General features: G+C 49.0%; 1 protein-coding gene and 1 non-coding gene across 3 annotated transcripts in view; one reads left to right on the top strand and one right to left on the bottom strand.

Annotated features, from left to right (window-relative positions):
- The window catches only part of ME3 (malic enzyme 3), a 90,825-nt gene that overhangs the window by 18,691 nt on the left and 46,818 nt on the right, over positions 1–25,316 (top strand). For both annotated transcript variants that reach the window (XM_033146090.1, XM_033146089.1), the window contains exons 2-3: positions 18,738–18,871; positions 20,517–20,666. In XM_033146090.1, the coding sequence (XP_033001981.1) occupies positions 18,738–18,871; positions 20,517–20,666 (284 nt within the window). The remainder of the gene's footprint in view (positions 1–18,737; positions 18,872–20,516; positions 20,667–25,316) is intronic.
- Positions 17,639–17,711, bottom strand: TRNAK-UUU. The gene has a single exon. It is a non-coding gene; the product is annotated as a tRNA-Lys (tRNA).

The following is a 25,316-nucleotide window of genomic DNA, read 5'->3' as shown; positions in this document are numbered from 1 at the left end:
CAACTCCTGCAAAATGTATTGCTCTGCTTTCCTTTGGACCACATCAGCGAGGCCAAGAGCCGCGGTTTGTCATCTGTGTATTTGTATAGGACCTCTATACACACTGCCCAGGCTTGCGCCCCAGGGAGGTCACTTTGGTGCTGCTAACACAGTGGTTTGACTTCACCCTTGAAGGTGCACTCCATTGTCTCCTGAGACAGACAAATGCCAGCAAGTTGTTCTACGATGCTTCACTGATGCCACTTCATTATTACTGTACTATCCAGAGGGGCTATAAAAGAACAAAAATGGGACAAAAAAATAACCAGGATTTTTATTTTATTTTTTGCATGAAAAGTTATGGGATTTCAGGATATGCACTGACTGGAAATGAAGCAGTGTGACTGCCCTGAAATCTTTGCAGGTGCAATTAGCCTTGACGGCTGGATCATTTATGACCTCCCCATCATGAAACACAAATAGTCACAAATGCAGAATAAAAAGAATGGCTGGAGGCCCCTGTCATGTTGCAGAATACATCAGCCTGGAGGGACCCTAATTCTTCACTTTCAGAAATATTTATCACCGGTTTTGGATGTTTATTCAGAGGAATATTAATTTATCCGTCACCAGAGGTGCAGGCTGCTTGAGACTGGCCCCCAAACTAGCTTCTCCCATCCTGTCAATTTACAGCGCCAGTCCTGCTCAGGTAGCGACAGAACTGTCTCATGTGCCTTTGGACCATTCCCTGCCATGTGCATTCTCTCTTTCTTGTGCAGCTCAGCAGAAGTACCTAATTGATACAATTGAGCCTTTATGGGTAAGCCGCTTGAGCAGATATCGAAGGCGTCTTGCAAATTGTAGGTATCAGGAGCAAATTGCTGGTTCGTGCCTGAACACGGAAATTCAACAGGAAGAAAAGAAAGACAGACGCAAAATAAAAATTGATGGACTGGAACTTGATGGATTCACTGTCCTCTGCAAGAATTTATTGCGTGCGGTAACAAAAGAAGGGACCGTCTGTTTTACAGAATCTTTTGATAAATCGAGAAATTTGGGGAAAGGAGCATCATCCTAGAACAATGTGATATTATAGTGCTTTAGAACTGAGAGCTGGTTTTAAAAGTGGCACCATCACTGTCACAGGCTTCTGAATACCAGTTGTTGAGAACAACAGGAAATGTTGCAGGGAATGCTGCTGTCAGGTTCTGCTTGCGAGCTTCCTATTGGGGCATCTGGTTGGCCCCTGTGACAACAGGATGCTGGACTAGATGGGCCCTTGGCCTGATTGAGGAGCTGGGCTCTTCTTGTGTTCTCAAGTCAGACCCATAACAAAATGTTGCAGTGTGGACTGTTCCTGTTCAGTGCTTCTGTTCAGTGCTCCAGCCACACCCTTTTCCAGGATACTCCATTTGGAACCCCACCACCAGATGCTCCAGGTCACAGCTTGGGTAAATTAAATTGGAATAATCACTTACAGTTTCTGGAGTTCGAAGGTTTTATTCATGCAGGAACTATTTACAAGATGAGCGGAGATGAGAGAGAGAAAGCAGTAGACGACTTATCTGGTGTGAACAGCAAACAAACTAGCTTAGCTTTTAGAGGTGGAGCTACACAAACAGTGCTTTTGTGTAGTTTAAAGTAACATGTGCATCAACTACAAACTCAAGAAAAGGAAATGTATTTGCTTTTCTCCAACAACTAAACATGCTCAGTCCTCATTAGGTGAGCTGCCAGTTAAAGGGAGAAGAGGCTCTTAATTCAGATTTATTATTACTGTATCATCATCATCATCATCAGTAGTAGTAGTAGTAGTAGTAGTAGTAGTAATAGTAGTCTTTCTACAAACTAGGTTTTCTTTAAGCTGATATATATCACTTGTGTACAGATGGTATCAGTTGGGCTACATAGGAATCAGCCCTTACCCCTAGACATTGCTAATAGAAGGATCTCTCCATAAAGTATTGCATTTCCTAAATAACCATTTGCAGTCATGGATGTTCAGTGATATGCCCAAGAAAGATTACAGCTGACTGGATCATTTAGTGATCCTGAAACAGCTCCATTCTGGTTTGATGTATTCCTTTTGAAAGAAGTTTGTAATTCTTTTCCCATGGTGTCATCACTGTAACCTTTTCCAAATTGTTTCCAGCGAGGCTAGTGGGCTGTTCTGACTAATACTGTCCATGCCACTCTTCAGAGTATGAGAAGATCAAACCACACTTCTTCATTTGTTTCTTAGGCAGAAATTGAGATTTTGAAAGCATTTTGAAATGATATTTTTTTAAAAACCCTGTGGCAGTTGTTGTTGTTCAGTCGTTCAGTCGTGTCCGACTCTTTGTGACCCCATGGACCAGAGCACGCCAGGCACGCCTATCCTTCACTGCCTCTCGCAGTTTGGCCAAACTCATGTTAGTAGCTTCGAGAACACTGTCCAACCATATCATCCTCTGTCGTCCCCTTCTCCTTGTGCCCTCCATCTTTCCCAACATCAGGGTCTTTTCCAGGGAGTCTTCTCTTCTCATGAGGTGGCCAAAGTACTGGAGCCTCAACTTCAGGATCTGTCCTTCTAGTGAGCACTCAGGGCCGATTTCCTTGAGAATGGATAGGTTTGATCTTCTTGCAGTCCATGGGACTCTCAAGAGTCTCCTCCAGCACCATAATTCAAAAGCATCAATTCTTCGGCGATCAGCCTTCTTGATGGTCCAGCTCTCACTTCCGTACATTACTACTGGGAAAACCATAGCTTTAACTATACGGACCTTTGTCGGCAAGGTGATGTCTTTGCTTTTTAAGATGCTGTCTAGGTTTGTCATTGCTTTTCTCCTGTGGCAGTCTTACCCTACAAATACCCAGAAGAGACTTGCCCCCTTCTCACCCTAGCCTTAATTATATTGTACTTTTGTGTGGATTTTAGCTGTAAGCCAGTTTGAGAGCCCTCTCTTGCTGTAAAGCAAGAGAGCATTCTATATATATATATATATATATATATATATATAAGTTGTTCAGGGAAGTAAGACATCCCTTCAGGTATTTGAAGATAGCTATCACTTCGACTCTCAGTCTCCTCTTTTCTAGGCTAAGCATACCTGGCTGCTTCAACCGTTCCTCATAAGGCTTGGGTTCCAGACCCTTGATCATGTGTGTCTCCTCTGTACACATACCATCTTGTCAATATCCTTCTTAAACTAGAATTGATCTGAATTTGTTTGAGATGTTCCCTGGTTTTCGTCGGCTATGTAGCTTTTATGCTGTTTACATTTATGTAAATATTGTGTGTGTGGGGGGGGGGTTTAAATCAAAGAACCCTGTTAATACAACGTTTGGAGAATTTATTTTATGAAGCATCTTATAAAGGCAAAAAGAAGCCTCGGTTTCATTTCTAAGCTTTTATGCTGCATAGGATATCCTAATACATTTTCTCACGCCTTTTCAAATTTACAGTCACTGCGTTTTGTTTTGCTTAAGCTTTTTTGTGTGTGCCAAATTAAAACTGTGTGCTCTGGGCGGCTTACAGCTTAAAATAATTAGAGTACAAATGAATTAACAGTATTAAAAGCAATCCATTTAAAAAAAGAAGTTGTAAACGTAATTGAATGTTCCTGTGTAAATGAACACATTGCATGTGCCACGTACATGATGCAACTTTCCCCCTCTTCCTGTGATTAAGAACATCTGAGCAGGTTTTTTTTTTAATTGACTCAGTATTTGTCATCTGGTTTATCCATTCAGTATAATTGCAGTTCGCAAGTTGTTGTTTTTTCTATGGAGTCTTGTGTTTTTGTATAGGCCCTTTTTATAGAACCAAATTGCTCTCACATGATACAGTCTTTCTTTTTAACTGTCCCACTTGAAGCTGCAATTGGAGGGTGTATGGATGAGCCTTCACTGAAACAAATAAAATAAAATTTATTCTTAAACAAAGCTACCATATCAGAACGATGGTGAAGTTTAATGCCTGACATGCTAGGTTTTTTTTTACACACACATACACAGTTGGATGTTCTTTAAAAAGAAACAGTTACAGGTAGGTAGCCTTGTTGGTCTGCTGTAGTCGAAACAAAAAAAAAATCCTTCCAGTAGCACCTTAGAGACCAACTAAGTTTGTTCTTGGTATGAGCTTTCATGTGCATGCACACTTCTTCAGATACACTGAAACAGAAGTCACCAGACCCTTATATATAGTGAGAGGGTAGGGAGGGGTATTACTCAGAAGGGTGGTGGGAATGGGTGATCAGCTGATAGGTGTGGAAAACCTGTTGATGACTGTTAACGACTGCAATTGGTCCGTAGACTGCAAATTCCATAGTAAAGGAATTTCAAAAATAGACTGGAAAGAGAAGTTGCTGAATTGCAACTAATTACCAAACTTAAAACCATGGGGAGACCTGGTCTGAATAGAGACATTGGATTCTTATCTCATTATACATGACAAAGCTATTTTTAGCCATCTCACCCCTTGCTTTTTCCTGTAAGACCAAGCCTAGCATTCTTCCCAAAGGAGCCCAGGGTGGCAAACATCAAAACGTTATTACAGAACAATTTTTTTAAAAAAAAAAAAACATTTCTAACACTTTAGAACATCTTTAAAAAAATGTTTAAAAGCAACCACATACCCTCACAGTTATTAATTTCCTGGCTGATGTGGCCAGTATCTATCAAAATACCTGAGTAAACAGAATTTTGAAAAAAAAAAAAATAGAATTCTCCTGAAAGCCAATAACAAGGGAGACAGAAACACCTCACGAGGGGTGGTGTTCCACAAATGGCCTATGAGCGCTCCATTTGGAGAACAGCCTTTACCAAAAGTGTCATGGACTTTGAAGACACTCGAACTCAGGACGCAAGGGAGAAACGTGCTAAGAGGAAGGCACGCTTGGCAAACCCTCTCCGGGGTCAACTCCCATCCGGGAACCAATGTCCCCACCGTGGAAGGATGTGTGGATCCAGAATCGGCCTCCACAGTCACTTACGGACTCATTGTTAAAACCGTGTTTATAGAAGACAATTTTACTCGGCTACGAATGATCGCCAAAGAAGGAAGAATTTCCACAAATGGAAAACAGCCTCCTGGAAGGTCCATATTGGGTTAATGCCAATGGAACATCAGTCTTGTGTGTACTTGCATCTTTTCAAGTGTGCAGGGGAAGAGAGGGAGAAAAATGTACACCACATCCGTGTCAGAAGTGCTAGAATCTTGTGTGTTTCCAGGATGTTGAATACACACCCACCCCTGCTTGTAATATAGGGTTACTGATTGGCGATGAGGTCGTTATGCACTGACTCAAATGCATTTTTAACTTCCTAGACAGTGTTAAAACAGCATTGTTTTCACCTTCCCTAAATTAGTATTCTTTGCCTTGGCTCCCTATTAAAGATGCCAGCTGTGCTTCCAGTACCAGCCCTCTTTTATTGTGGCAGGTGACGCCTGAACATGTTTGATTCCCTTGTCAAAATCTGCGAACAAGATGAACAACACCCAGATAATTCACTGCTTTTTCATGGATGAAGCTGCACGTGAATGATTTTTATTGTAGCGCTGGGAGCCTCGGGGGCCTAGTTTTGTGTTTTCCAGTGGTGATGGGTGGCAGACTGCACTATTAACATATTTCCTACGAGTAGATACACCCCAAGGAAACATTTCCTGTCATTTTTCATCAGCTGTGTTAGATCCAAACCCAGACATCCCTTGGGAGAAGCAAAGCAGGAATGCTTTGAAATTAACCCGGACAGCCAGCAAGTCCATTAACGATCAGGATCTGGTTTGACTTCCTAATTACAGCCAATGTTTATCCTCTGACTTGGGTTTTCAACGCGCAGGATGCAAGCTCCAGGTCTACATGTGCCAAATCTTTCTGTGCCCTGAAGTTTTCCTCCTTTAGCTTTATAGCACAGGGGACTTTTGAGCAAGTCCCGGGTTTAATCCCTGGGATCTCCAGCTAGGGCAACCTGAAACCTTAGAGAGCCTCTGTCAGTCCGTGTAGACAGTACCGAGCTCAGTGCACTAATGATCAGACTCAGAAGAAGTCAGATCCCAATGTGAACTGACAGTATAAGACAGCTTTGTACATTAGTGAATGGTTGGCATCCGTCTGTTTTGGGAGACAATGGAGAAGAGCGCCTTTGGAGGTGAAGTCAAACCATTGGAGAGTTTCAGCACGTGCTGTGGCTGTAGAGACTGATGTGGGAGAGACATGTTTTGTTGCAGCTGGGGAAGATGAAGGCATGTGGATACATGACCTGACTAACTGTCTTCAGGCACTGTGGTTGTCTGCAAGGGATTCCCACACTGCAGGGTTGACGTTGCCAGCCTTCATGTCTACCTGGGGCGGCAAACCTGTGGCCTTGCAGCTATTACAGGACCACAACTCCCATCACCATTGGCCATACTGGTGGATGGAAGCTGGAGTGCCAACAGCGTCTGAAGGGCATAAAGTCACCCACCCCTGGTGTATATAGCTTTACATGTAAAGACTCAGACTCGTGCAATCATACTGTAGAATTGTACAGTTGGAAGGGACCCCAAGAGTCATCTAGTCCAACCCCCTGCAATGCAGGAATCTCAACGAAAGCATCCAGGACCACTCAACCTCTGCTTAAAAATCTCCAAGGAAGGAGAGTCTACAATCTCCTTTCCAATGTTGAACAGCTCTTAATGTCAGAAAGTTCTTCCATATGTTTAGTTGGAATCTCCTTCCTTGTAATTTGAAGACACTGGTTCGAGTCCTACAGTCAGGAGCAGGAGAAAACAAGGTTGCTCCCTCTTCCACGCAACAGCCCTTGAGATGAGCCCTGACTGGGACAGGGTTGGTCCAATATGCTTTGCTGCCTGACAGCCTGAGGCAAAGGAAAAGAAGGCAGCCAGCCGCCCCCTAGCCCATGTGCAGAAGCTGACCAGATTGGCGATGGCATCTTCCTTGAACCCTGGCCAAAGAGAAGATCCCTCTACCACACCTGAGGGCAGCAGGCTAGCTTATAAGGTGGTGGGGGGGGGGGACGAGGACAAGGCAGGTTGCATGCCACACACACAGCAGCAACAATTTACAGGCATCTGCTGCCTGAGGTGGCTTCCTCTCACTGCCCAGTGTTGCAAAAACAGTGCCAGTAAGGGATTATTTGTCCTGTAACCTGACAACGGTATGGAACGAAAGCTGAATGACTAGGGCATTGTGGGTTGTTGTGGTCTGTTTCCCAGGTGGCAAGACAAACTGTTCAGTGTTGGGATGAAAATGGAAAGTCCTGTGTGTGTGTGGAGGAGGGCGAAAGGGAGCAGCGTAATGAATAAAGATGTCGGAAAATATTAACATTTTGAACAGAGGAGGAGTTCATTTATAGAGCGCTTCCATGCCTGAGTCATGCAGCAGACATGCCAGATATACAGTACAGGGAATAAAATGAACGATGTTTCTTTTCTTTCCTTCCTGGTGAAATATAAAAGGAAATCAAATGCGTTGTTTTCCAGATTGCACGGGGTGCGGGTGGGGAAGAGGGTTAAGTGAAGCAGAGACTAGAAATGGTAGGGAAAGATGTAAAATCTCATCTAAGTTAAGGAAATGAGCCCAACTTGAAAGATCTGCACTGATTAGCTAGCTAGCCCAATTGGATAACTCAGGTTTGACACACTAGGCTTGCTGAGGTCTGGAATAGACTGTGGTCTGTAGTCACATCTTACGTCCTCTTATCTTGTTGTTAACTCTAAAAGTAGCACACCTCTGTCGTAGGGGGGTGCTCTGGTTCTGATTTGAGCTCTATCTCTTGGGGAGGGTGTGTTTAACCTTTCCCTCCCATTCCATCGCCCCAATCTTCTTTGTCACCCATATCCCCAAAGTTTCTATCAGCGCTGCGTCGATAAGGATGCAAGCACAATATAAGCCAGGGAAACCAATATGATGTCTGTTTCCTATTTTAAAGGTTCCAGTCCTCTTGATGGGGCCAGACTAGCTGCAGGCCATGGGATGAGATCTGGTGGTTGAGGAGTTGGGGCCGCAGCTGATCCTGATTTCAAAATCCTCATGTAACCCTCAAGACTGCTTTATTTGCAGATGTTTGGGCAACGCTTTCCAGGATGCAGATGCCTCATGTTTGCAGACCTGTGAACTGCTGCCTAACAATGCTTTCTATGATGTGAGCTCACAGTTGGTAGCCCATCCCTTTTGCATGCCAATTTTATTTTTAATCGTCTTTCCCCGCTTGGTATACGGGAACATTTTTGTGATGATCAACACGTTGTACTGCTTTTGTATGCCCCCCCCGACACGCCTTCCCCACCCTTTCCAGCTGTGGTTTTCATTTGTTTGTTCAATAGGCTCACCACTCCTAAGTGTGTGTGTGTGTGTTTTTGTACCAGAGCTTCTTTTCTTTAGGCCAATTTATGGAGCACAAGAATCAAATAACTGTAGGGTTGGAAGGGATCACGGGGGTCATCTAGTCCAACCCCCTGCAATACAGGAATCTTTTGCCCAGTGTGGGTTTCAAACTCACGACCCTGAGATTAAGAATCTCATGCTCTTCCAACTGGGCTATCCCTGAGCAGTCCAGCATTTGGCTTTAGAAGCATCTCTCTGCAGAAGTAAGAAAGGCCTTTGCTAGTGTCAGGGTACACCGCGGTGTTGCTCACGAGTAACGACAGAGTCCTCTTACACTAAAGATTACTTTATTGTGCATAACTATTCACAGTGCAGAGCTAGCTAAAAACGTGACCACTCAGTCCCTTGCAGAATCCGGAAGTGCCCCTCTCCTGTTTCCTGCCCAGCAACAAAGCCTCGGCACCCTGTGTCCCCTGACCCCCCGATTCTGTGCTGGCGCCAGAAGCTGCAACTCCCCCTCTGATCATCTCCGGCTGGTGTTGCTGGGTCTCTGCCCAGCATCCCTCACCTTCGACTCCTCTTCCTCTTCCGTGGGAGAGAGCTCTGGCAATGGGCTTTGAGAGGAGTCAGATGACAGCAGTGGCTGGGGCTCCCTGTACCTGAGCAAGACCTCCTCTCGAGGAGGTTCCCTACTCTGATCCTCCCCACTAGCAGGATCACCTTCCCCGCTCTCCCCGCGAGGAGTACTCCTGCCCGGGCTCTCCTCACGAGTAGGACCTCCCCCCTGGGCTTTCCTCGTGAGAAGGCAAATCCCTGACAGCTAGTCATCAAGGATGGTCCACACGCTGTTGGATCAGACTGAGAGCTAGTCTTGTTCAGCTTCCTCTTCCCCCACAGTGCCGAAGCAGAGGCTTATGGGAGGCAGGGCTTATGCCACTAGCCCTCTTCCACTATTGCTCCCCAGAGATTAGCTGCCAGTTTGTTTCCGGGCCAAATTCAAGGGGCTCACGTTTCATGTCCTGAACAATTCACGTCCCTAATACCCGAAAAACCACTTCCTACAAGACCCCCTTGGGTGTTAAGTTCAGCAGAGAGGACCCTGTTGGCTATTTTCCACCACCCCCAGAAGCTAGGGTGGCAGTGGCCCCAGAAAAGGGCATTCTCTGTGGTGGCCCCTATGTTCTGAAACTCCGTCGTCACCGAGAAATAGTATTCAGAGAAATAGTATTCAGAGACGTACAACCTCTGATCCTGGAGACAGTATATAACCATGGTGGGTAGCAGCTGTGGATAGCTCTTTCCTCCATGAATTTTTTGTGTCTCCTTTTATAGCAGTCTAAGGTGGCAGCCATCATCACATCTTGTGGTAACAAATAGCGTAGTTTAACTATGCACTGCGTGAAACGGTCCTTATTTTGGGGCCGGGCCATCCCGATTCTCCCACGACTGAGATTCATTGGCTTGTCAACAAAGTCAATTAAATAATGCAGAGTACAGAGAGGAAAGTCCTGATAACACTGGGAAGAGTTAAATGTTGCGATCAGCACAAGCATTTCGGCTTTCTTGATGGAACCAGCTCCCCTCTCTTCCCCACTCATGTTGTTTAGAGGCTTCTCTTGAACCCCACCCTACCCCAGAGCCAGTCTAGAAGAGGCATGAGGGGAGAAAGAAGGGCAAAAGCCCCATTGTGCTAGTGGATGCCAGGTTTCTACTAGCAGAGCCACTTATTTGCACTTTCCTGAGCAAACTGAATAAAAACCATGCATAATTTGAGGAGAAAGAAGCAGAGAGTTTTTGTCTTTTGCATGGGTCAGGCCTTCTACATTGGAGGGGGGCAGCCAACCAAACGTACAGAGGAAAACTCCCTCAGAACTGCATAGCCTGTCAGAACACGAGTTACCTCAGAGAAGATCATGACACTCTGCCTGGTTGCTGAGCAACACCTCCACCACCCTGGTTTAACTGACTTGCTAATAACAGAGATAACCCTTAACTCAGCAATGGAATTATCCTTGCCGTTCTGGGTTCTAGTATTATCTGCAAATATTGAGGATTTTCCCAGAACAGAGCTACCTTTCAGCCCTTAATATTTTGTATGATGTAGGAGAAGATGCCATTAGCTGTTTTTGGCGCTCTCTCTCTCTCTCTCTCTCTCTCTCTCTCTCTCTCTCTCTCCTTTGAGCCTCCTTTATAAAGCAGAAGTCTCGGTTTACGGAATGAATCAAGCAGCGGGGTCCTTAGCAAATGGCCTGCTTTGGAGTGTGGCCATTTCGTGGTCCAAGTGAACACAAAAGGGTTCACCGCTCCCATGTGTGATTAAGATCAGGCTTTGGTACCATATGTTTCGCCTATGTGCAGAGGCCTGGTTAAACGGAGAGAAAAGCCGGTTGTCGTTTCTGAGGCGCCAAATGAACAACGTGCCTTAATTTATATCCGAGACACAGGCAAAAGGCCTCTAGAAAGGTCATTATCCCTCCATTTCTTTGGTGGCTTAACTGGAAACGAAGAGCCTTGAGGAAGAAGAAGAAGAAGAAGAAGAAGAAGAAGAAGAAAGGGAGTCCTCAATAAGAACGTCACTGAAAGAATCACATTGTATATTTTTTAAAAAGGGAATTGTTTCCCGCAACTAACTTTTCATGTAATTTGGCAGGCATCGGGAGAAACACAGAAGGATCTCTCTTTGTCGGTGAGACCGACCTGGAATACATTTGCCTGCTCTCTTTAAACAGGCAGGAGGACACTGGGCCTTTTGTCAGCCTTTGAGAAAGCCCAAAGTGAAGATTTGGGGCAGGTTGAGGGAGGAGGCGCAATAATCAGTGGGTGCCCCCCATCTCTAAGGAGATGTTTTCACATGGGCTGAGGAAAGCTGCCCTGTCGTCTTGTTACTTAAGCCTCAGAAATATAAAGCTCACCAGCTGAGGCGATTTGAGATAGCTCAACTCGTAAGAAAAATCAGGACCATGATACAACAACCGCTCAATATTTGCAGCGGGGAGGTTATGTTAGGTAATATGATTGAACGTTGAACGTGTAAGCTTATGTCTAGAGTCAATGGATGTAACAAACATCATTAGATGTACTGCTCGATAAGTGTTTAATGTTTCTTGTATTTGTTCAAAAACCAATAAAAATCTGTTTTGAAAGAAAAGGGAAAAAAGGTTATCAGCAGCAGAAGAAGAGTTTGGATTTGATATCCCGTTTTTCACTACCCGAAGGAGTCTCAAAGCGGCTAACATTCTCCTTCCCCTTCCTCCCCCACAACAAACACTCTGTGAGGTGAGTGGGGCTGAGAGACTTCAGAGAAGTGTGACTAGCCCAAGGTCACCCAGCAGCTGCATGTGGAGGAGTGGAGACACGAACCCAGTTCCCCAGATTACGAGTCTACCGCTCTTAACCACTACACCACACTGTCTCGCTACTACTCTACTTCCAACATGCTTTGAATTAGCTCAGGGGTCGGCAAGGTTTACCTCGCCTGGGCCAGATCCCTCCATGGGCCGGATTGCGTGCACACCCACGATTTCCGGCGTCGGCGCAGACATGATTTCTTTTTTTTTTTTTTTAAACAGAATTTATTAGCATTTTCATAATATAACACAAACCCAACCCCACACCTACAAATACAAAAACAAATACAAATACACATAAAGTCAGGATTCTTCTTCTTATTTGTAACCTTACAAAAAAAAAAAATTCTAATTCTGAATCTTGACGCTTGACTTCCCCCGCCTTTTCACCTTCGGTTTTAATTCAATAACTATTTCCTTAACAACTTTTCTCTGTAAAAAATTTAACTTTACTTAAAAAAAAAGAAAACATACTTATCTCAATCTTTGCATTATACCTTAAATCATAACCAAATATTCTTATAGCTAAACTTATTTCTTCTGTCCTTTATCATGCTGCTTTTAACTTAAAATTCAATATCTCCTTACTTATTTAAAATAAACTTATCATTAACAGACTTCACACTCCGACTTCGGATACCATGGCAGACCATTTAGATTATACATTTAATACTTCAACCCACTCCCCCTCTATCCATTGTCTTTTTCTGTCTTTCTTCAGCGCCAAATCTCCCATTGTCTTCCTCCAAGTGTCCACAGATCCAGGCAGCATCCACAGCAAACCCCGCATCGAGCCTCAGGGCGTTTCTCATCTGCATTCTGGGCTCCTCCGTTTCTTTTGCTTCTTCTTCTTGTAAAAATTCTAATTCCATGTCCCTTGCCCCCGAGCTGCCACCTCGGGGTCTGGATATTGTAAGTTTTCCCATTTCCAGTTGCTTTTCCCGGATTTGCCCAGCCATCTCAGACCATCTTTCAAACGCCCCTCCCAGCTCTTTGCCAAGGCATGATTCCATTGTGTAGAACTTTTGAAAAGCCTCCTCTGTGGAAAGTAGATCTTTTTTATGAATAATTCCACTCAAGACTTGTAGTTTCCGATTAAGCAATTCCATCTGCAAGATAGTGAGCTTTTCCTCATCCTTTAAATCTGAGTTCGATGCCAGTGTGAGCGCGAAGTCCAGCATTTTAAGAGAGAGGGTGAGTGTCAGATTTCAGTTCCTGTCTCTTCCTTCCTTTGTTTCAAATTTTTCCCACGACACACCAAGTCGCCGCCATTTCTCCGAAGCCGGAGTATAAAGACCAAAACTTCAAGCGGAGATATTTTTCCCCCAGTTAACCCCCGAAGGGAGATCTCAACAGACTCAGTTTTCAAATTCCAAGTACTTTCTATTGATTGTTGTGGCAGCAGTCACTTAAAGAGTTAATTTCTTTCCCCAGCCGAAGGGAGGGAGGCGGGCTGCCTTTCTTCTTTCCCCCAGAGCATTCCAGGAAAACAAAGAGTCAATCAATTACTCACAGCCTCTGGGTTCTTATCAGCTCCTTAATGACAGGTAGAACTTAGACGCTCATCACAGGCTTAGCCGCCGCATTTCCATCCCGGTTGGGGCATGTCCCCTATAGCCCGGCTCCGTCGTCCCTTCACCCCCACTCCCCCTTTACAGGGGGTGCGGGGGAAGGGTTCGGAGCCACAACGGGCACCGCCGGGGAGCCCAGGGTGCGGGACGCTCTTCCCGCACCCCAACCGGAGCCCCGCTATGCGGCTGCAGGGCTCCTAACCCCCGGAATGAACTGGGTGCTTCGCAGCCGAAGCATCCCACGACCACCCATAATGGCGTCAGCTGCCGGAAGGCGCAGACATGATTTCTGGTGCTGCAGAAGTGAGTCCCTGCGCTGCGCCAGTTTAGCGCAGCGCGCGGGGACTCGCCGAGCGGGCGGCTCAGTTCAGGGGCGGCTTGTAGCCGGTTAAACAACCCCCGTGGGCTGCCTGTGGCCCATGGGCCTTAGGTTGCCTACCCCTGAATTAGCCCCATAGAGCATTGCTTTATTCTCCGTGAGTTCGTCCGAGCCCCTCCGTAAAGCCAATTTGGCTGTGCGCTGTGTGAAGCAGTGTCCCTATCTCCTGTCCGAAACCCTCCAAAATTCAGCTTCGTTGACAGGCCCTGGGTTCCTGACTTTGGGAAGGGCCATAACTCCGTGGTTAGAGCACCTGCTTTGCATGGGCTGCCGAAAACCCCGGAGAGCTGCTTTCAGTCAGTGTAGACAATACTGAGGTAGATGGGCCAATGGGCCTGGCCTAGTAGAAAACTTTTTTCCTTTATTATGAGAGAGGAAGATAAACGTCTCTCTATCTTCTTCTTTTGCAGCTGAGTGATTCTTACCCTTATGCACTTGTGCTTGCTGACTGCCCAGCAGCCTCCAACATGTGCTTCTGACGTTGACCAGAGTGGATAGCTAGTCAGGAACCACGTGATTGATTTTTAATAGGTTTTGGACCATTTTCCCCCCTTCCTTCGCGCAGTTGGCATCACCCGTAGTTGGTTGAGGCACCTTATCTGGACTCTCGCTGAGTTATTTGTTTGGAGCGCAAGGTCTCTCAGGCTTGGCTCTGCTCCTCTTCTGACGCACAGAACACTTTTGTGTCGGCATTTGCGGAATTTAAAAAAAGCTTCGTCAGGAAATCGCCACAGGAAAACCGACTCCTTTTGGCCACCGTGCCATTTATGATATTTCCCTTTGGCACCGGCAGTCGTCCTGGCTCCAGGGTCTCGGATTCGTAGATCATAGGCGTTAACAGGATTTGCCTGTTGGGAATGAAACAATCTCCAGCCGAGGAATCTCAAGCGGCAGGGCCAGGAAATACTCTGCTTGAGGTGCGAGGACTTTTGGTTGCTGAGTGGTTGGCACAGGAACACGCAAAGCTGCCTCCAACCAAGTCAGACCATCAGCTCATCAAGCTACCGCATATTTCGGTCCATAAGACGCACCTATTTTTTAAAGGGGGAAAACAAGGGGAAAATGTTTTTCTGGTTTTCCTCCTCTAAAAGGCTGGGAGGGGGAGCGAAGGAGGCAGCAGCGGCAGAGGGGCTGGGAGAGGCACATGCTACGGGCCTCCCCCGCCCTGCCAACACTGGCGAAAGTGGGGGGAGAAAGGGGAAGCCCGGTAGCAATGCTGTAGGGCTTCCTGTTTCTCCCCACCCCACCCCACTTTCGCTGGTGTCGGGGGAGGTTTAAAGATTTAAAGACAGCTGGGGAGAAGGGGTGAACGCTCCCGTTCACCCCTCGTCCCCAGCCCCCTTTAAAGCAAGCGGGGATGAGCCACTCTGAAGGGCCCTTCAGACAAGGGGTGACTGCTGCTTTCTCCACCATCCCGCGCCCGGCACTGATCCCAAAAGCCTGCTGCCACTTCCTCCACCACCCCACGGGCGGCGTGGAGGAGGAACCTCTGGATCCTCCCCGCAGCCTCCGTTCGCAGAAACAAGCGTGTTTCTGTGAACGGAGGTGTGGGGAGGATCCAGCAACATCTCCACTGCCTTCCCCTGTGCGTCTTATGGAGCAAAAAATATGGCAGATAACTTGGCTGGCAGCAGCTCTCCATGGTTTCAGACTAGGGTCTCTCCCAGTCTGACAGGCTTTGGGAAATTGATGAAAGGACTCTTGGACCTCGTTGGAGCATCATGCTTCCCTCACTAAGTCGGGCAGAAGCTTCCTGCGCTTTGGGAAAGAGGTGCCAGGCTTTAATACTTTAATACCCTAATTTACTGGAAACATTTAGGGGAATAGCACAGTCCACTGACCACACGCCACTGCTCTCTGCACTTGCGATTCCCAGCAACTGGTATTCAGAGTCAAATGGCCTCGCAACAGTGGAGGAAGCATATGGCACTAGCTCCCATTGGCCTCTCAAGGTTCTTCTTTATGGCTGGATGCCTGAGGTATGGCTGGCCTGCTTAGAAGTGGCGCCTTTCACGCTGCTTGTCAACCCAAATCTAGCAGTAGCTGGGCCACTTGTGGCATGTGAACTGCCACAGCTCCGCTGGCAGGTGCTGGGAGCTGCGTGGCACAGCCTCCAGTTAGAAAGTGAGGCACTGAAATTCACATAGGAATCTGCCCTATACAAATTCGGAACATTGGTCTGCCTATCTCAATATTGTCTGCACTGAATGGCAGCGGCTCACCAGAGTTTCAAATAAGGGTTTCTTCAGGGAAGACACACAGGTTCTGAGTTGTTGTTTTTAAAAAAAAAAAAAATCAGTGTTGCAAATCATCTGCGATGGTTGCCATGGAACATAAATCAAAGCCAATACTTGAATAAAAATATTTTTCTCGGGTTCAGCCTGATAGGTTACCACGTGCTGCTCAAGACACTCGAATTGTTTGTTGTTATGTGGAAGCCATGAGTCACGCCACCTCCTGGAATCCTTTTCAAATGAGTTCTTTTAAAAAAAAAGTGTATGTTTCATTTTTCAATATTCCGATGCAATAACTTAAATGAAAACAATATTATTTTTGGCACGCCCATCCCGATCTGTTTAGTCATCCCTGTAGCGCGTTCTGGCTCAGAGGAAGGTTGTGTGCTGCCGAATCTGCTAGCAAAGCACTCTCCCCTCTCCTGTGGTTTCCAGCAACTGGTATTCAGAAGCATTGCTGCCTTTGACTGAAGGCAAAGCACAGCCATCGTGGCTAGTAGCAATTGATCGCCTTATCCTCTATATATTAGTGCCTCCCTTGGGACTCTGTCCAGGTCCCATGTCCTCCCCTCCTTTGCTGGCTGTGTTTTCAACCATCTTGGAGTGTTTTGGCCTAGCCGAAATGTTCCCTTGAACTCTGATAATGCCTCGTGTTTGCCTGCATGGAGGATAGAGAGAGGTGTGTCATACCCTCCAACACATCTAAGGGAAAAACCAGGACGCCATTTTTCCAAGATGCCATCTTCCCGCTTTTTCGCATGAGGGCACGGCGGCCATTTTGGGCATCGTGATCTCACACGATGTCATGCCGCAATCCCTCCCCAAAAGCGAGTTTTTTGGGTACGGTGCTCCAAAATGTGTTTTTTGGAATGCTACGCAAGATCGCAGCCCCCCAAAAACACTTTGGGGGGGGGAATCGTGGCACGAAAAATGGCAGCCGTGCTCTCATGGAATAAACAGGGAATGGCTCTCTCTAATGTACACAAAGGCATCTTGGATGATGCAGAGGCTTCCGGGATCTCTCTCCGCTCCAGCACCGGGATGCATGCGTGAGGGAGTTATTGGCCATTTTTGTTCTCGGGATTCCCTTCCAGCTGGCTGAAATTCCTCTTGGCCCTGAAAGAAAAAATGCCCCTAGAGGATTCTGTGGTTTATCACCGAGGCTTCTGGCCTAACCTGCCTCTTCAGCCCTGTGAGGATTACCGGTATTTGGCCTGGGAAGCTGGACTCTCCCTGGCCAAGGTGTCAGTGAAGGGGGTGATGTCATGGTTGAGGGGTGTCCGGCCCTCAAGTGGCTTGAGCAGGAAGAATCCCACCCCTTCCCTGAGCCTGAAGAAGTGCGCTCTCTCTCTCTCTCTTGCTTATATTAGCAGGTCCTGTGCTTTTTTCTGGGGGGACGCAGGTGTATGCATACCCCTGAACCTTTTGTGAATCTAAGTTTGACCGCCTTGAGGGGCAGTATTTCAATACGAGTAGGAAAATGAAAAAGAAAAAAAGGACTGAGCAGATCAGAGATGTTAAGCCACTGCAGAGCTGATTGACAACCTGATTTATGCCGCTACTACCAGCCTTTATTGGCATAAGTTCAAAGAGTAAAATCATACAAAGTCGTTCAAATACAATGATAATCGGTCTCGGTCCAGTATACCTGAAGGAGTGTCTCCACCCCCATTGTTCTGCCCGGACACTGAGGTCCAGTGCCGAGGGCCTTCTGCCGGTTCCCTCGCTACGAGAAGCCAGGTTACAGGGAACCAGGCAAAGGGCCTTCTCGGTAGTACCACAAAGGTCATGTGGTCCAACCCCCTGTAATGCAGGAATCCTTTCCCCAGCGTGGGGCTCGAACCCACGACCCTGAGATTAAAAGGCTCATGCTCTACCAACTGAGCTATCCCCGGTCAGTTGTACAACCATTGATCATTGGGGGCTCATTGGCAACAAATTTCCTTTCCCGAAAGGTCAGACTTTCTGCTGTAAGGAAGTAATGGGGAAATGCATTAGAAAGTGTGGTGTGGGGCAATGCATTGGAAATCAATCAGAATGTGCATTCGTTCAGTAGCCATTGGTGGAATCTAGACACATATAAAAACCACTTTGAAAATGCTTTTTTAAAAGTGTTTTTAAAAAATACATTGAATTTTCCATAAGGCTCACCATCGCCATCTAGTTTCACATTGTACCTTGCACTTAAAACACGCTTAAAACGAGAGCCAGCATGGTGTAGTAGTTAAGAGCGGTGGACTCATAATCTGGTGAACTGGGTTCGCTTCCCTGCTCCTCCACATGCAGCTGCTGGGTGACCTTGGGCTAGTCACACTTCTCTGAAGTCTATCAGCCTCACTCACTCCACAGAGCGTTTGTTGTGGGAGAGGAGGGGAAAGGAGATTGTTAGCCACTTTGAGACTCCTTAAGGGAAGTGAAAGGCGGGATATCAAATCCAAACTCCTCCTCCTCGTCTTCTTCTTCTTAGCCATATAGCTGAGTCCAATGTTCTCTCATCTCCCTTCAGACAAATCAGAGCAAACGCTCAATAAACAAATTGTTTGGAAGCACCCTGTGTCAAGAGTGAGGAACCTGTGACCATCCCCCAGGTGTTGTTACAGTCCAACTCCCATCAGCCCCCAGGTGGCACGGCCAGTGGTCAGGGATGATGGGAGTTGTAGTCTAGAGTTGCTCCATCCCTGACATAGAGTTTAGGCTGGCTCAGTTCTCTGCAGAGCCCTGAAACCCACCTGCTGGCCTCAGCCTCGACTTCACTCACCTCACAAGAGGGGTGGAGGACTCAAGATGCCTCCCCAGAAGTTCTTCTTTGTGGCGTATCCCAAAGAGAGTCCACCAAAGTGGAAATCTAATAATACTTCCTTTCTGTTAAGAGAGCCTATCCATTCCATAACTGCTTCAACACGTCCTCTCTTCCTTCCTAGGGAATGGCCTTTACCCTCGAAGAGAGGCTGCAGCTGGGAATCCATGGCCTGCTCCCTCCTTGCTTCCTGAGCCAAGACGTTCAAGTTCTCCGCGTCCTCAAAAGCTACGAGACCAAATCCAGCGATCTAGACAAGTAAGCAAGATGTGAGGAGAGAGCGCTGGACAAGGGGCTGTGGCCGGAGCTAAACGTTAGGAAGGAAGCACGTAAGATAGGGTTGCTCACCCTGAAGAACTCTGCGGGTGGCAAAGAAACTTGCAATATGACAGCATGCCTTACATTATTATTATTATTATTATTATTATTATTATTATTATTATTATTATTATTGCAATAGCAGATGGTTGACAGTGGTTAGAAGGTCCCAGGACGGGTCACCATTAAAAACAGTTTAAAAGAAATTGCAAATGCAACTAGAGTGGGTTGAAACATATATATCTCAGGGAACAAATATATCTCAATGATCAGGATGAAAGGGTGCGTCTTCTGCATACTATGAAAGTTGTGCAATGAAGGTCCCAGGTGCACCTCTTTGAGGAGAGAGTTCCCCAACTTAGGGGCTACCACAGAGAAGGCCCTCTCCTGGGCCAACACCACCCCAGGCTTCTAAGGGTGTCGGAACTGCCAAGAGGACCTCCTCTGCTGATCGCAACACCCAAAAGGAAGGAGGCAGTCTCTAGGGAAGGAGGTGGTCTCACGGATATTTGGGGCCTAAGTGATTTAGGGCTTTATACATTAGTTTATTGCGGAGGAAGTAGAGTAGGATAGGGTGGTTGCTTTCAATGCAGCCATTGTTTCTGCTTCCAGCCTGAAATGAAATGGGGACGATCCCCCTACCATATCCTCACTATTGCTTGCGGAGTTGCCATCGCTTTCCCTCTTTCAATTCACCTTGATCTCACATGGCCTCATGCATGATACTCTTGCAACCCCTTCTCCGACACCAATAGCTCTGTATTCCTCACCACGTAATAAAACTGGCAGGTAGCCTTTCTCTGGTTAGAGGATGGAGGGATGTTCACCCCCCCAACTCACCTGGCCCCAACTCACCGAGGAGTTAATAATAAATAAACAAAATTGCAAGGGACATGGGTGGCGCTGTGGGTTAAACCACAGAGCCTAGGGGTGAGCTCCCATTGCTCAGTCCCAGCTCCTGCCAACCTAGCAGTTTGAAAGCACATCAGAGTGCAAGTAGATAAATAGGTACCGCTCCAGCGGGAAGGTAAACGGCGTTTCCGTGCGCTGCTCTGGTTTTGCCAGAACCGGCTTAAGTCATGCTGGCCACATGACCCGGAAGCTGTACGCTGGCTCCCTCGGTCAGTAAAGCGAGATGAGCACCGCAACCCCAGAGTCGTCTGCGACTGGACCTAATGGTCAGAGGTCCCTTTACCTTTAAAACAAAATTGCACAGAAGCTACGGCTTCTCTTGCTTTACATAATTTATCCTACCATCTTTACATCTCCCTCTGTAATTTGTTTTGGTTTTCGGAGGACTGGGGAGGGGCAAAGAGCTCTGCCTGCTTGGAATCTTAGGCTGCAGTCCTGTGCTCACTTACCTGGGAGTAAGGCTCTCTTAGCCCTACCTGGGGGTACCAGAGATTGAACACTGGACCTCTTGTCTAATAGCAGTTATAAGAAGCATGGGTTGAGATGGGGGAAGTTGGTTTGTTTCAAATCTGGCAGAGAACTGGCTCCGTTGCTTCTGCTTAGTATCAACAATGCCTCTCCTTTCCTCATGCTTTTCTTCCACCTCTTTCCCCTTCCCGCTGCCCCCTGCCAGGTATATCGTCCTTATGACGCTCCAAGACCGAAATGAGAAGCTGTTCTACCGGGTCCTCACGTCGGACATAGAAAGATTCATGCCTATAGTGTACACTCCCACCGTCGGATTGGCCTGTCAGCAGTATGGGCTGGCTTTCAGAAGGCCCCGGTGAGTAGACAGGACTATTTTTATCTCTCTTACCCCATCATTGTGCCTTCCCACCCCATGCTTAATTGAAAACGAATGCTCCTTTTGTCATTGGTACGCCTCTTAATGTGGGTGGCCCTCGAGAAAAAAAAGAAACACCCTTCGCGACTCTTGATCAAATGTCGCAGCTATCAAAAACAGTTTGCATGTGTTTGCTTAATGGCATGCTGGGGAGAATTCCTGCAAAAACAAGAGTAGTTTTGTCCAAGTGCACTCTAGCTAAATTTAACTGCAAAAACATTCTCACTTTAGCCCTCCTCCATCAGTTCCATAACCTTTAAGATTCTTGTTGTCTTGCTGTTCAACCCTTGGGGGTAAACAGCATTTGCTGTGTGGTTTGCCACGAGGTTCAGCAAATGCCTTTTTGCTGCATCAGGAGCCAGAAATCGCTGCGCATGTGAACCCTGCCTGCAGACCATGGGCAGGGGACTTGCCAGCACCTGGGTGGCAAACTTAGCAAGAGTCAGGGCGGAGCAAGGCAAAGGTGACCTAGATTGGCAGGTTTAGGACAGCCAAAGAGCCCTCAAGTGGAGCTGTCAATCAGCCTGCCGGCAGCTTCTTCCTGCTTCCTTTGATAAGGAAAGGTCAAGCAGGGCCAGGGGAGCTAACTGTGATGGCCTGGGAGTCAGACTCTGATGCTGAACCTGAGGGATCCCAGCCTGCACAGGATTCCCCGCCTCCAGAACCAGCTGAGCCGGGGCCAGGGCTTGAGCCTGAAGGATCCCCACCTGTGCTGGATCCCCAGGTGCAGGCATCAGCAGAGTCTGCTCTGGCTCCTGATGGGAGGGAGGACCCATTGCCTGCAGGTGCTCCACTCCCAGCCTCTTCAGAGGAAGCTGAGGCTTCCCCTGGGTCCTGTATCCCACCATCCTCTCCTGAGTTACAGAGGCTCAGGGCAGAGAGGCGAAGGGAGTTAAGTGTCTGCAGGAGGAGTGCTCGCCTCCAGGCCCGGAGGAGAGGCGAGTCTCCGGAGGATCGGGACCGCCCTAAGCATAGGGCCAGATAAAAGCCAGCCAGACGCAGCCCAAGTTGCGTGAGCAACTTAGTTGCAAGCGTGTGCTCAACCTGCAACCTTGTGCCTGAACCTGCCTTGGACCTTGACCTGCTTCCTGCCTCGCTCCCTGCCGGACTGACCTCCTTTGGACCCCTAGACCCAGGACTGGACTTGGACCTCGCTTCATGGACAAACCCTTGGGGCCAGCACAGTTTGCTCACGCCACACCCGCACTCCCCCTTCGCTGGGGTGCGTTCGGGAGGAACTAGTAGCCATGGCCGACCAGGCGGCTGCGCTGGTGGCATTGGCCCAGGAGAACCAGGCCTTGACCCACATCGTGCAGCAGCTAAGCAATGCGGTTACGGCGCTTCAGCAGCGTTTGGATGCCTTACCGGCTCCTGGGGCCGCCGCCCCAGCTCCTGGCAAGTACCCAGTGGCCCTGCCAGAGAAATTTGATGGGTCCCCAGCCAGCTTTCCCATGTTTCTCGCCCAGGCCAAGCTGTATATTCAGGGGCGAGCTCGGGATTTCCCCGACGACCGCACCAAGGTGCACTTCCTGATCAGCTTGCTGAAGGACCAGGCGGCCAAGTGGGCGTTGCCGCTGCTCCGGCAAGACTCCCCCTTGCTGACAGACTATACGGGGTTTTGCAATCTTCTGGAAACCACGTTCGCCAACCCTCAGAAGGGGAGTCAAGCCAATCGGGCAATTCGGCGGTTGAAACAGGGCAAGTCCACAGTGGCCACCTACGCCACGGAATTTCGGCTGCTGGCGCAGGACTTGACCTGGAACGACTCTGCACTGCGGGACCAGTATCTCGAGGGACTTTCAGACGAGATACTGGATCAGCTGGCCACGTTGGATCGCCCTGCCACACTGGATGCCCTCATCCAACGGAGTCTGCAGATAGACGATCGGTTGGAGGACCGTCGCCAGGCCCGGGGCCGCCAGCACTCCGGGCTCCCGGCGCCGGTGCTTCCCTGCAGTTCCGTGGCCAGAGCTGAGTCATTGGAGGAGCCGATGCAGCTCGGGGCAGCGCGGCCTCGCCTCTCCCCCTCGGAAAAGACTCGGCGTCGAGAGGGGAACCTGTGTCTCTACTGCGGTGGGAGTGGACACTACGCCCGAACCTGCCCTGAGAAACGCCAGCCGCAGGGAAAACGGCCAACCCCAGTAGCCGATGGCCCAGGCTACCTGGGGTCCCAAGCATCGCATGATGGGCCCTCACCAGTGGAATTGCAACACCTCATGATACCGGTGCGTCTATACCCCCCCGGTGGGCCCTGGATTCTCACCCACGCTCTGGTGGATTCGGGGGCAACCTGCTCCTATATGGACTCTGCCTTCGCCACTCAGCATCAGGTGCCGCTTCAGAACAAGCCGGAACCAGTACAGGTGGAGGCAATTGACGGACGGCTCCTACGCTCGGGCGCTGTTACTCGGGAGACCCAGCCCTTGGTCCTGTGCTACCAGCAGCACCGGGAGGTGCGAACCCTGGACATTGCCACCATGCCCCGGTTTCCCCTGGTGCTTGGGATGGACTGGCTGGAGTCGCACAATGTTCAGATCGACTGGGTCAATCGGACTGTACGCTTCCCAGACCCGGGTTCCCATGCTCAGTCCGAGTTAGTAGCAGCTGCCCCCATGGGTCAGGCTTTGTCAACGCTCCCTGCTGTGTACCAGGACTATTTAGACGTGTTCGAGGAACAGGGAGCAGACAAGCTGCCGCCTCATCGGTCCTTCGACTGCGGCATAGACCTACAGCCTGGGGCGCCCCTGCCTGTGAGCCGCTTATATTCTCTTTCGGAGCCAGAGCGTGAAGCCTTGCAGGACTTCCTTCGCAAGAACCTGGAACGTGGGTTCATTAGACCCTCTACCTCACCCACTGCCGCTCCTGTACTCTTCGTTAAGAAGAAGTGTGGGGAGCTTCGCCTCTGCCATGACTACCGGGCCCTGAATAAGATCACCATCCCAGACCGGTACCCCTTGCCCCTTATTGCAGAATTGCTGGAGCGGGTGCAGGGGGCGCAGATGTTCACCAAACTGGACCTCCGAGGGGCCTACAACCTGATTCGGATCCGTGCCGGGGACGAGTGGAAGACTGCATTCGGGACCCGGTATGGGCAGTTTGAATACCTGGTTATGCCGTTCGGATTATGCAACGCGCCCGCCGTGTTTCAACGGTACATCAACCACGTGTTCCAGGACTTGCTAGACAAATACGTGGTGGTGTACCTAGATGATATTCTGGTTTATTCCCGTGACCCAGCCCGTCACGAGAGTCATGTTCGGTCCGTGTTGCAGCGCTTGCGGGAGCACCGCCTGTACGCCAAGCTCAGCAAGTGCGAGTTCCACCAGCGGTCAGTGGACTTCCTTGGACACCGACTCTCCCCTGACGGGGTGCAGATGGACCCTGGGAAGGTGGCTGCGGTTCGAGAGTGGGCAGCGCCCCGGAACCGCAAGGACTTACAGCGGTTCCTAGGGTTCGCCAACTATTACCGGACCTTCATTGCAGATTATGCTCATCGCACCACCCCATTAACCCGACTGCTGCGCCCCAAGACGCCCTTCTCCTGGGATGAGGAGGCTGAAGTGGCATTTCAGGGGTTGAAAGCCTGTTTCCAGAGGGCGCCGATTTTACAGCATCCTGATCCCTCTCGTCCCTTCGTGGTGGAGACTGATGCCTCCAGTACGGCTCTCGGTGCCATCCTGTCTCAGCAACACGGACCCGATGCGCCACTGTTACCCTGCGCTTACTACTCCCGGCAGCTCCTTCCGGCGGAGCGTAACTATACCGTGTGGGAGCGGGAACTACTGGCCATCAAGGTGGCCTTTGAGGTCTGGCGCCATCATCTTGAGGGGGCACAACACCCGGTGGAAGTGAGAACGGACCACCGGAATCTGGAGTACCTCCAGACCACCCGCAAGTTGAACCAAAGGCAGATCCGGTGGGCGCTGTTTTTCTCCCGGTTCCAGTTCCGGATCCGCTACATCCCTAGCTCCCAAAACCGGAAAGCGGATGCCCTGTCCCGGAAACCCGAAGACGTCGCGGACACTGTACAGCAGGCAGTACCGACGACTATCTTACCACCGGCCGCATTCCTGGCCACTCAGGAGGCCAAGCCGCTGCAGGCTCGGGTGCGAGAACAGCAAAGGGTCGACGCTTGGGCTCAGGAACGGCTCCGGGAACTGTCTGACGGGTCATGCCCTCGATATCCGGGGCTAGCCCTGCACCAGGGCCTACTGCTGCACCAGGGTCGTCTATACATCCCACCAGGACCATTGCGGGCTGAGGTTCTCCAGTTGTCCCACGATGCCCCAGCAGCAGGGCACTTTGGGCGGTACCGGACCACCCATCTGGTAAGCCGGGAGTTCTGGTGGCCCCGCCTGAAGGCTGATGTGGCACGCTATGTTGCTGGTTGCGATGTCTGCCGGCGGGCCAAGGGTCCTACCGGGCGACCTCCCGGTCTGCTCCAGCCATTACCAGTCCCACCGCGTCCCTGGCACACGGTCTCGCTGGACTTTGTGGTGGACTTGCCCCCATCTCGTCACTGTACCTGCCTCCTGGTTTTCACGGACCATTTCACTAAGATGGTGCACTGTGCCCCCTGCCCGTCCATAC

The sequence above is a fragment of the Lacerta agilis genome, chromosome 4 (assembly GCF_009819535.1).
Source record: "Lacerta agilis isolate rLacAgi1 chromosome 4, rLacAgi1.pri, whole genome shotgun sequence".
Taxonomy (NCBI): Eukaryota; Metazoa; Chordata; class Lepidosauria; order Squamata; family Lacertidae; genus Lacerta; species Lacerta agilis.
Note: the sequence above shows the minus strand (reverse complement) of the source record. Positions and strands in the feature narration are given on the sequence as shown.